This window comes from Schistocerca gregaria, chromosome 3, assembly GCF_023897955.1.
Source record: "Schistocerca gregaria isolate iqSchGreg1 chromosome 3, iqSchGreg1.2, whole genome shotgun sequence".
Taxonomy (NCBI): Eukaryota; Metazoa; Arthropoda; class Insecta; order Orthoptera; family Acrididae; genus Schistocerca; species Schistocerca gregaria.
In genome coordinates, this window is record NC_064922.1 from 260122833 (window position 1) to 260135754 (window position 12922).

Here is a 12922-nt window from a genome sequence, read left to right on the forward strand (position 1 = left end):
ATACTTTAGATCTCAGTTCATCCTTAGGAAAACTAAAACATTATGTTCCACGTCATAGGTACAAGTAGTGTAGCTTCCTATCGTGACCATTTTAAAATAACGACGGTGGTTTGGAAATTGTATACTGTGTAGGAACTGAACCAAACTGTCATAATTTTCACCTGCAGATGGACATTGCTCTAAATGCGTATTCAAGACTCCTACGGTACTAAGTTTATGTAGCACTTGACTTCGTTATACTGTACCTCGATATGAATCACCATATAAAGCGCCTCTTACTATCTTACTAGAACCTTCCAGGTAAAGTAGCTTCCTCCAGTGATGAATTTCGATTTGCGTCCATAACAACAACAATTCAGCACCACTGTTATTAGCGACGAATAAACGTGTAAAACCAGGGCAAATAAGTGTTGCTGTTTGGGTCGTAGTGGAAAATGTAAACATCAGCGCCGTACCGACATCTTGTGGGTACTTCGGTTTGACGTATTCTCAGTACTACGCCATGAAACTGAACTAAGACCAAGTAGCACCTTATCAGCATCTAAGCTTAGGAGAAGAACACGCCGTGTGCCATAACCCGATTCCCCAGAAACATCGCTCATATCACGTCGTAACCGTGGATAGTCGTCCGTTTCTGAGAAAACGAAGTTTCAAGTTTTCAAGGTACTTTACAAGCCTTTTAGCGGGTAAGTTGTTCAGCCGAAGTAGTGGCACAATGGCTAGCAACACGGGTCCACGTTTTCTCACCCCACGTTCCTGTCTGTAGAAAACTACTACACTCACAACCAACGGTAAACGTCTGATTTTGGTAAAGTGCTATGTTATGCGTCATTTGGCGCGAAGTAATTGCCAACGAGTGAATCTTCAGCAACGTTAAAGCCTTTTCATTCCTGAGTGAGTTTCAGACAAAGAAATGCTGCGGCAAATCTGCCTTCGCGCGATGCTAATGGTGTTCAGAACTTGTACATCTACATCATGTGAAACGTCCCCTTTGAAAAATTAAAGAATGACAGTGCTGGAAAACTTCTACATTATTTGACACAGAAACAGCTGAGTAAAACTGAACGTACCCAGACATTTCTCTCTTTACTTATTCTGATCATCACTAAACTGACTCACAATATTTTTAACGCAACGCAATCTGACTTTCAATAATCCTCACAAAAGAATGGTCCTGACTAACAGTAACCTATACCTTTCATGAATCACTTACCTCACAAAAATCTTCGTTACTCGAACTAATGCAATACAGCGAGCGCGAATACTGACAGCTAAATAAAAGATTCTAACTACTGAAGGCACTAACTTCTGATCGGCAAAGTCAGCAAAAGAAAGATTTTGATAGAGAACAAACAATGTATTTACCTTAATAATGTTCAAAAGTCATATATATATATATATGTATCTATCAAGTCATGACATCCATCTTTACAACAACAAAAAATTCTGGCGGGCACACGTCCACATCGTCCGCTTATAGTAACCTCTCAAAACTCTGGCATCTCTCTCTCCACATCCACCACTGCTGGCGGCTCACCTCGAACTGCCCAATGCTACGCGCTGTTCACATCCAACTGCCCAACGCTACACTAGCGAATATTCCAGCAATGAGTCCAACCAGCCACAGACTGCACACAGCGCAGTCAGCGATTTTCAAACAGAGCACTTCGTGGCGTTACCAACATAAAAACTTACTTAGACATGCTCTCCAAGCCATCCAGTGATGTGTGGCTGAGGGTACATTTGGACCACTAACTGAGCCCTCCAACCCTGTTCCATTAGCGAATAGCGCGTGGGAAGGATGCTTGTCGGTGAGTCTCTGTATTGGCTCTAATTTCTCGAATTTCCTCCTCATGGTCATTGCGCTAGATGACTCTTCCCTCTCAAAATTTCAACAGTAAATCTCTCCGTGATGCACAACGCCGCTCTTGTAACGTCTGCCAATGCAGTTTGTTGAGCATCTCCGTAACGCTCTCGTGCCGACTAAATGATCCCGTGACGAATCGTGCCGCTCTTCGTTGGATCTTCTCTATTTATTCTATCAGCCCTATCTGAAAGGGATACCAGATAGATGAACAATACTCATGAATCGCTAGAACAAGCGCCTTATAAGTCACTTCCTTCGTGGATGAGTTACATTTCCTTAATATTCTTCCTGCCGACAAGTGTTGTTGATATACCTCGATGAGGACAGCTGAAAATGTGCCCGGAACTCGAACTCAGGATGTCCTGCTTACATGGCAGCTCCTCTATCCATCTGAGCCAACGAGGACATAGATAAATAGCGCGACTGCAGGGACTTATACATTGCACTCTTCCCGTGAGACCCACATTCCCAACTGTCCACAATCTACATACGTAATTTACCTAATAGATATTTGCCCATCCACTAATTACTCGTGCACACTAAGGTGACGATTCCCGTTAGAGTTCGGGCAACCTGTGCGCATTTTCAGCCGTCCTCATCGACGTATATCAATAACACCTGTCGGCAGCTGAGGGTTTCAATGAATTATCATTTATTCTAGAGAAGCTGCACGGTTATCATTGGTATCTGTTCTTTCGAGAACAGTTACTATCTTCATATATTACTCCTAGATATTTTATTGCTGATACTGTTTCCAACGGTTTGTCATCAAGCTATACAGTAGTCGATTTCTTTTCTTTTGTATGCGCAGTATGTTACATTTATTTACATTCAGGGTCACCTTCCAGAGCCTGAGCCATTCATCAATTCTCTGCAGGTCATTCTGAAAATCGTTACTATCTTCTGGCGTTGCTACGTTGTTACAGACAACCTCATAATCTGCGAACAGTCTTACAGTGCATCCTGGAAATTGAAATAAGAACACCGTGAATTCATTGTCCCAGGAAGGGGAAACTTTATTGACACATTCCTGGGGTCAGATACATCACATGATCACACTGACAGAACCACAGGCACATAGACACAGGCAACAGAGCATGCACAATGTCGGCACTAGTACAGTGTATATCCACCTTTCGCAGCAATGCAGGCTGCTATTCTCCCATGGAGACGATCGTAGAGATGCTGGATGTAGTCCTGTGGAACGGCTTGCCTTGCCATTTCGACCTGGCGCCTCAGTTGGACCAGCGTTTGTGCTGGACGTGCAGACCGCGTGAGACGACGCTTCATCCAGTCCCAAACATGCTCAATGGGGGACAGATCCGGAGATCTTGCTGGCCAGGGTAGTTGACTTACACCTTTTAGAGCATGTTGGGTGGCACGGGATACATGCGGACGTGCATTGTCCTGTTGGAACAGCAAGTTCCCTTGCCGGTCTAGGAATGGTAGAACGATGGGTTCGATGACGGTTTGGATGTACCGTGCACTATTCAGTGTCCCCTCGACGATCACCAGAGGTGTACGGCCAGTGTAGGGGATCGCTCCCCACACCATGATGCCGGGTGTTGGCCTTGTGTGCCTCGGTCGTATGCAGTCCTGATTGTGGCGCTCAGCTGCACGGCACCAAACATGCATACGACCATCATTGGCACCAAGGCAGAAGCGACTCTCATTGCTGAAGACGACACGTCTCCATTCGTCCCTCCATTCACGCCTGTCGCGACACCACTGGAGGCGGGCTGCACGATGTTGGGGCGTGAGCGGAAGACGGCCTAACGGTGTGCGGGACCGTAGCCCAACTTCATGGAGACGGTTGCGAATGGTCCTCGCCGATACCCCAGGAGCAACAGTGTCCCTAATTTGCTGGGAAGTGGCGGTGCGGTCCCCTACGGCACTGCGTAGGATCCTACGGTCTTGGCGTGCATCCGTGCGTCGCTACGGTCCGGTCCCAGGTCGACGGGCACTTGCACCTTCCGCCGGCCACTGTCGACAACATCGATGTACTGTGGAGACCTCACGCCCCACGTGTTGAGCAATTCGGCGGTACGTCCACCCGGCCCACTATACGCCCTCGCTCAAAGTCCGTCAACTCCACATACGGTTCACGTCCACGCTGTCGCGGCATGCTACCAGTGTTAAAGACTGCGATGGAGCTCCGTATGCCACGGCAAACTGGCTGACACTGACGGCGGCGGTGCACAAATGCTGCGGAGCTAGCGCCATTCGACGGCCAACACCGCGGTTCCTGGTGTGTCCGCTGTGCCGTGCGCGTGATCATTGCTTGTACAGCCCTCTCGCAGTGTCCGGAGCAAGTATGGTGGGTCTGTCACACCGGTGTCAATGTGTTCTTTTTTCCATTTCATATATATATATATATATATATATATATATATATATATATATATATATATATATATATGGACAGTGTCAAATGACATCCTGAAGTCAAGGAACACGGCGTCAGCGTGAGCGCCATTGTCTACGGCACTATGGATCTCAGTGAGGAACAGAGCAGCTGGGTTTCGCAGGAGCTCTGTTTGCGGAATCCATGTTCATTTTTATAGAGGCGTTTTCCTTCTCCAAGGACGTCATAATTCTTGACCATAAAACACGTTCCATAATTCTACAACAGATTGACGTCAACACTATAGGTCTGCAATTATATGCATCTGTCTTACGACTCTTCTTAAAAACGGGAATGATCTGCGCTTTCTTCCAGTCGCAACTTCGTTACTCAAGCGATCTACGATAAATTACTGCTAGAAGGAGAGCAAGACCTTTCGCATAATCTTTGTAGAATCTTACAGGTACCTCATCTGGTCCTGAAGCCTTGCTACTAGTAAGCGAGGTGTAGTTGTTTCTCTACTTCACGATCGGGTGATTCAATATCTGCCATTTCGTCGTTCGTACAGCGATTGAAAGGAGGGACCGTGTTATCGATCTTCCACGGTGAAACCATTTCGGAAGACCCAATTCAATATTTCGGCCTTCTATCTGTTACCTTCCGTTTCGGTGCCAGTATGGTCACTGAGTGAAGGAATAGATGATTTTGACTGATTTTAAACACGACCAAAACCTCTTAGAGGTTTTACTGTGATCGGCTGACAAAGTTTTACTTAAGTCATTGAACGCTTCTCTCACTGCTATCCTTACGCTCATTTTCGCTGCGTTCAGCTTTTGTTTGCCGCTAGGTTTTTACTTCTCTTGGTCATGAGATGCAATTCTCTTTCTTTATGTAGCAGTTTTTCAACATGACCTTTAAACTATGGTGGGTCTTTCCTATCCTTTAAGACCTTACTCGGAACATACTTGTCTAGGGCATATTGCGGGATTCATTTGAGTTTTTCCCATTTCTTGTCCACATCTTCGGCCTCATCACTGAATATTTGTTGTTGACTACTCAGATACTCCGAAATTTGTATCCTCTTGCTAAGCAAAAACATCTTCCTACCTTTTTAAAATGTTTTGTCAAACCAGTTGTCATAGACGCTATCACAGGCGTATGATCACTAATACCTTCCTGTGCGTTAACTGATTCGACAAGTTCTGGTCTGTTTGTTGCGAGGAGGTCAAGAACTTTACCCTCACTTGTTGGTTCTCCAACTATCTGCTCAAAGTAATTTTCGGACAAGACATGCAGAACAACGTCACACGAATCCCTGACTCTGTCACCAGTTTTGGTAGCATGACACTCCCAATTTACACCTGGCAAGTTGAAGTCACCCTCTATTAAACGGCATGGTCAGAAAATCATTAACGATATTATACAAGTTCTGTCTGAAGCGCTCTACAACTACAGATCCTGACACAGGTGGTCTAAAAGGCATCCGATCACCGTTTTCTACCGTTCTTTGATCAATTTCATCCAGCCTAATTCATATTTGGAATCCGTGTAATCTCCCTTGATTTTATGGAATTCCTTACTGCAATAAATACCCGCCGCCATTGCCGACTAACCTCTCCTTACCATAAATATTCCAATCTGAACTTAGGGTTTCGTTGCCATTAATGTTTGGTTTCAACCAACTTTGTGCTCCTAATCCTAGCTATCTATGCATTATAACGTTCAGTAAGCTATACTAATTCTGAGACCTGTCTTTGGATGCTCCTGCAAGTTAGTAAAATCATATTAACCTTTTCTGTCTCTGATTTGCGACGAGGAACGTTCTCTGAGCACATTGTAGCTAATTTATCAGGCAAATCACCTTTGATCCTAACGGAGGGTTTCTCTAATCTAAAAAAAGTTACATGTACACGCCACAAGTACTCTGCTATCCTAGTAGCCGCTTACTGCGTGTAACCACTAGTCTACATAGTAAATACACGGGTGTAGTTTACTTCCATGCAGAGGCACGTGAAAAAAAAAAATAAAGTAAAGAAACTAAACAACTGTGTATCAGGCAGCTAATGCTCTGCTACCGCTGCTGGTGCGTCTGCCGGTACACTTAATGTTTCGAATGTTTCAACAATCGGTAGAAACCAAGGGAATGTACCAAATCTTCCTGGAGAATAAACATAAGAATAAAATTGATATACGAGTGAAATACAAGAATAGGAGAATTTAAAAAGATTGAAACCGTTGAAGATATAATACACATTTTAAATTGACGAACCAGAATACCTCGAAAAATAAGCTTAACACGAAAACATGTGTAGAATGATTATTTAAAGGCGGACGTTTGGTGGTGCTAAAATTAGCCCGCCACCCAGCCCCCTGGGTGTGGGGCCGGAGGCAACTTTAAAATTTCAAATGCGAACCCCGATTTTTTAATGCAGAATCAGATTCCACATAAAAAACTAAGTACATTTTGTCTTAAGCATTTGTTTTGATTTCTGGTAGTTGACGCTGTAATTCAAGAAAATCCATGTTCTCATTTTTGCGTGTAAAATGGTTACAGATAGATAAAAAATACTTATTTACTTCGCAAATTTTGATTTGCCAAAACCAAAAATCTCCCTCTCTCCCCATAGGGTGGGCTTTGAGAGAGAGAGGAATTGGAGTTTCACAAATGTGGGCATAAACAAAACTTATCCGAATATGCGGAAAAAATTAATATTTGGGTCAACATTTGTAAAATTCTAATTCCTCTCTCTCAAACCCTGCTCTATGGGGAGAGAGTCAGAATTTTAGTTTTAGTTTTAGCGAATCAAAATTTATGAAGTAAATAAGTATTTTTTATCTATCCGTAACCATTTTCCACGCAGAAATGAGAACATAGATTTTCTTTAATTACAGCGCCAACTACCAAGAATCAAAACAAATGTTTAAGACAAAATGTACTTAGTTTTTTTACGTAAAATCTGATTCTGAAATAAAAAATGGGCGTTCTCATTTGAAATTTTAAAGTTGCCTCCCGCCCCGCTGCAAGGGGGCTGGGGTGGTGGGCTAAGTTTAGCACCAGTAAATGTCCCCCTCGAAAATAATCAACTTTGGATTCTACACATTTTTTCGTGTGACGCTTATTTTTCGAGTTATTCTGGTTTGTCAGCTTAAAATTTACACCCTGTGTATCACATAATGAATGTATGGTACTTATAGTGAAATCCAGTTGCAATTTTACAATTTATATCCCCTAACATGAAAAGAAACATTCGCCCAGTAGCGTTCTACGGACGTGGATAGATAAATGAAATAAATAAATGAAAGTAATAACAAGGTTTCAAACACCGAGCGGGAAAGTAATACGCCGCGATGCTAGCCATGGCGCCACCATTCCAGCTGAAATTACGGCTCGCGTGGAAGCATATAAATTACGTCGCAAGCTTCGAAAGTCGTTTTCTCAGAAACGGTCGCCATTGTACGGACAAGCCAGGACACGCGTTCGCTCATTTTCACTCCTCTTCCACTGAGCTTAGTTTCTGAGAACACTGGTTATGGCGTTTTGAGTGTTACCCTTGTAGTCCTGTGTGCTGCCTACGCAGCGTTCCTGTGAACACAGGAGTGTACAGTTATTTCTAGGTTACCGGAGTGGGATCGAATTGACGTGGTTGGAGGCAGCAGCTGGTGCAGAGACTGGTGTGCAAGTGCGAGTGGGACAGAAGTGGACGAATATTGTTTGCGGTGTGTTGAATGTTGCTGAGTTACTTACCGTAACGCTGGGCGTGCGCGAAGTACGTCAGACAGAGTGACAGCAAGTAACAGACGGCGCGCATCTCGGTAGCGGTCCTGCGGCCGGCGGCGCGGAACAGGTGTGCACGAGTGTGTGCAACAGCGACCGCGGCCGCGGCAGCAGTAACTGTTTTTAATGTTGGACGTGCGGCCTCACTTCAATGGGAACGTTTCCGTTCCCCCTCCCGCCCACCATTCACACGCTCGCGACTCACCTCTCGCAGAAAACTAGTCTCTCCTCTCATTTTCGCGATAGCCTGCTTCGTAGAGTAGACGCGCAGTTTGCTGGCGAAAGGAACACTCCCCGCTTCGGAGACAGAGCGCACGAGATATGCTCCCGCCTAGGTTGATCCCTGATCATTACCACGCGAGAAGTGAAGACGAGAGATGAGACGAGCAGCTGAAAGGAGACTAGCGATTTTCTGAATATCGAAAAATTAGGAAGACAAAATAGAGCAAAAAGTAGTGGAAAATTCTCCTATCTAGGAAGCAAGATAAGGCGTCAGATGGCCGAAGCGAGGCGGTACACTATAAGTACAGGGTGTTTATAAATTAATATCGGTCTTTTAAAGCTTTATAACACACTACTGGTAATTAAAATTGCTACACCAAGAAGAAATGCAGATGATAAACCGGTATTCATTGGACAAATATATACACTAGAACTGACATTTTCACGCAATTTGGGTGCATAGATCCTGAGACATCAGCACCCAGAACAACCTCCTCTGTCCGTAATAACAGCCTTGATACTCCTGGGCATTGAGTCAAACAGAGCTTGGATGGCGTGTACAGGTACAGCTGCCCATACAGTTTCAACACGATACCACAGTTCATCAAGAGTAGTGACTGGCGTATTGTGACGAGCCAGTTGCTCGGCCACCATTGACCAGGCGTTTTCAATTGGTGAGAGGTCTGGAGAATGTGCTGGCGAGGGCAGCAGTCGAACATTTTCCGTATCCAGAAAGGATATGAAATGTAGGGTTTCGCAGGGATCGAATGAAGGGTAGAGCCACGGGTCGTAACACATCTGAAATGTGTTCAAAGTGCCGTCAATGCGAACCAGAGGTGACCGAGTCGTGTAACCAATGGCACCCCCTACCATCACGCCGGGTGATACACCAGTATGACGATGACGAATGTGCGTTCGCAGCGATTTTGCCAAACACGGATGCGACCATCATGATGCTGTAAACAGGACAAACCTTGATTCATCCGAAAAAATGACGTTTTGCCATTCGTACACCCAGGTTCGTCGTTGGGTACACAATCGCAGGCGCTCCTGTCTGTGATGCAACGTCAAGGGTAACCGCAGCCATGGTCTCCGAGCTGATAGTCTATGCTGCTGCAAATATCGTCAACTGTTCGCGTAGATGGTTGTTGTCTTGCAAACGTCCCCATCTGTTGACTCAGGGATCGAGATGTGACTGCACGATGCGTTACAGCCATGCGGGTAAGATGCCTGTTATCTCGACTCTGCTAGTTATACGAGGGCGTTGGGATCCAGCGCGGCATTCCATATTACCCTCCTGAACCTACCGATTCCATATTCTGCGAATCTCAGTTGGATCTCGACCAACGCGAGCAGCAATTTCGCGATGCGATAAACCCAATCGCGATTGGCTACAATCCGATCTTTATCAAAGTCGGAAATGTGATGGTACGCATTTCTCCTCCTCACACGAGGCATGACTACAACGTTTCACCAGGCAACGTCGGTCAAGTGCTGTTTGTGTATGAGAAATCGGTTGGAAACTTTCCTCATGTCAGCACGTTGTAGGTGTCGCACCGGCGCCAGCCTTGTGTGAATGCTCTGAAATGCTGATAATTTTCATGTCACAGTATCTTCTTCCTGTCGGTTTAAGTTCGCGTCTGTAGCACATCATCTTCAGGGTGTGGCAATTTTAATGGCCAATAGTGTATTTACTCTATTAATCTTACAGTTATAAATGATATGTCAAATCAAAGAGCAACTCGAACAGTTTTACCAAGAACCTTATAAGTGTTCAATGTGAGCACCATTCGTCACACGGCACGCATGAAGTCTATAGCTGATGTTTTCCCAAACGTTGATAAGTATGTCTTCAGTGATTGTAGCAACAGCTGCTGCAATCCGGTTTCTCAATTCTTCGAGGTCTGCTGGTAGCGGAGGCATGAACACACGATCTTTGATGAAGCCCCAAAGGAAAAAAATCGCATGGCGTTAGGTCGGGTGAACGTGGAGGCTGTGCAAAGCAAGCCCTGTCACTGGGCCCCTTGCGGCCTATCCAGTGCCTGGGTACAGTGAAGTTCAACTAATCGCATACTTCGCTATGCCAGCGAGTTGGCGCACCATCTTGCTGGAAAATGAAGTTCTCTGGCTCATCTTCTTCCAACTGAGGGAAGAGATATTGCTCTAGTGTATCAAGGTAAGAAATGCCAGTTCACCAAAAAAAAAGAAAGGCCCATAAACGTTCTGCCGGGATACAGCATAAAAAAAGAGTCACTTTAGGGGCATCTCATTGCATTTGTACCACCTCGCAAGGATTTTCTGAGCCTCACATGTACACATTGTGAGTGTTAACATGTCCGCTAAGGTGAAAGATCGATTCATCACTGAAGACAACATGATCCAGAAAATCTCCATTGTCATGAAGCAACATTTCGTTTGCCTGTAATAACTGTAAACAGTAAGGACGTAGTTGTACGCGTTTTCTTAAAACTTTCCAAACAGTCGACGCGGTTACTTGTAATTCACGACTAGCCTTCCGGACTGATTTCTTTGCGCTATGAGTGAACGACTCTCACTCGCTCAACAATCTCTTCACTAACTCTTGATCGTCCTGTGCTCTTCCCTTTAGAAATGCAGCCAGTAACCAAATTGATGATACCATCTACGAATGATATTATCACTTGGAAGATCACAATCGAACTTCAGCCGGAACGAACGTTGCACGGTAACTACAGATTCAGTCTTTGCAAACTGCAAAACACAAACTGCTTTCTGTTCACTAGTCACCATCTTCGCTACTACCGCTGTCTAGCGGATTGAGGCAGAAACATTGCGCACTGCGCATGAACACTGGTGCCATACACAACTGTTTGAGTTGCTCTTTCATTTGACATATCATTTATAACTGTAAATTTAATGTAATAAATATTATAAAGCGTTAAAACCCCGATATTCATTTACATACAGACTGTACATTGGCGCAAGCTATGGTGTCCCAAATTCTGATAACAAATTGAAGCGTAAGGACATCTGCAGCAGAGCTCGGTTGTTTTTGTTGTCATTTACAACCCGAAGAATGGTTTGATGCAGTTCTCCATGCAAGTCATGCTGTGGATTCCTCCTCCTCTCTGTATACTTACTGCAACAGCAATCCACTTGAACCTGTCTTCTGTAGTCAAGCTCTGGTCTTCCTCTACAATTTTTAGCTTCTACAGCGCCCTCCATTGCCAAATTGAAGATCTGTAGTTGCTTCAACAGGTGTTCTACAACAGATCCTGGTTTTTAGTTATGTTTCAAACTTCTTGTTGGTGTTCAAATGAAAAGATACTTTAACAAAAAGAAAAGCAATAACATTCATACTATGTCTCAAGTAACTGAAACTGACTGGGATCATATACTTGAAAGTCAGTTAACGAGCATATCTTTATAAAGTTACTGAATTATGTTGATATAATGCCGTAACAAAAATTCTTGAATTTATTCAGTTAAATAACAGTATCCCCAGAAAGTGAAAGCGGTAGATGAATTCGTTGAACATTTACCTGTGTGATCTGCGTCGAAACGATGTCTTTTGCTGTAAAAAAGGAAAGTCCAAATCTGGGTACATCAGCAACTGACGAAAGTAGCAAATTGCTCAGATTAGTTAGTGCCACACACATTTTTGAATTTCTAAGTAATGCTTTTCCATCTTGAAGTCATCCAGAGTGAGCAATAGCACAACTGAGCTAAATTGGCACAATGTGTGCCTTCAAGAATCGTTGCATTTTTACAAATAACATCGGCACAGTAGTCACCTCGGCAGTTCGTGCAAAACTGGCATAGAACAGTGGGCCTTGTGTACATGTAGCTACGATTTCGGTGGTCGAAAATTAATGAAATACGATGAAATTTGGCATACAGTCCAACAGAATATGCAGTATGATTTGCAACATAAAATGTCATTAGGCAGTAAACGAATCTCGTTACAGAACAGCCCAGTTCACAATGAAAATAGTCAAATATGTAAACATAACAATACATAATGCATGTTAGTGGATTAGATGAAAAACATCAAATATGTAAATATAACAGTACATATTGCATGTTACTGGATTACATGAAAAACATCGACTGTAATTTCTTCCTAGCATGCTTTCTAGCCGCAATAAAAACGTACACCATTTCAGTAATAACGGTATTTCGAAAAACTGGCTTGAAGTTTCTTAAAGTAGTTTCTTTACATATGGCAATTAGCTTTTTTGTTTACAACACAGTAATTACATTTGACACAGACAGGAAAAAGCTTTGCAATTACATAGTAAGGGCTGCATTTTACTTTAATTCGGCTTTTTAGTTACAAATAACATCGAATTTAAAGTAAGTGTCGCAGACAAATATCGTAACCGTATTTTAGTGATTTTAAGTAAATGGTATGGTTTCGATCATTCCTACCAATTACTGTGTGTACCTTAGACATAATGAGTATATTTCATAGGTTTATTTCATCTTAACAGTTCACAATTTGTAATATTACATATATCGCCCAAATTTGGCTTTGCTATGTAGACTGGCAGTGGCAAGGAAGGCGTTTCTGAAGAAGAGAAATTTGTTAACATCGAATATAGATTTATGTATCAGGAAGTCGTTTCTGAAAGAATTTGTTTGGAGTGTAGCCATGTATGGAAGTGAAACATGGACGATAACTAGTTTGGACAAGAAGAGAATAGAAGCTTTCGAAATGTGGTGCTACAGAAGA

At 43.5% G+C, this 12922-nt stretch overlaps 1 protein-coding gene across 1 annotated transcript in view; it reads right to left on the bottom strand.

Moving 5' to 3' along the window:
- The window catches only part of LOC126355096 (uncharacterized), a 133612-nt gene extending 125529 nt beyond the window's left edge, over positions 1-8083 (bottom strand). Inside the window, exon 1 of the mRNA XM_050005291.1 lies at positions 7957-8083. Coding sequence (XP_049861248.1) covers positions 7957-8020 — 64 coding nt within the window. The 5' untranslated portion in view covers positions 8021-8083. The remainder of the gene's footprint in view (positions 1-7956) is intronic.
- Between the last annotated feature and the right edge of the window lie 4839 nt (positions 8084-12922).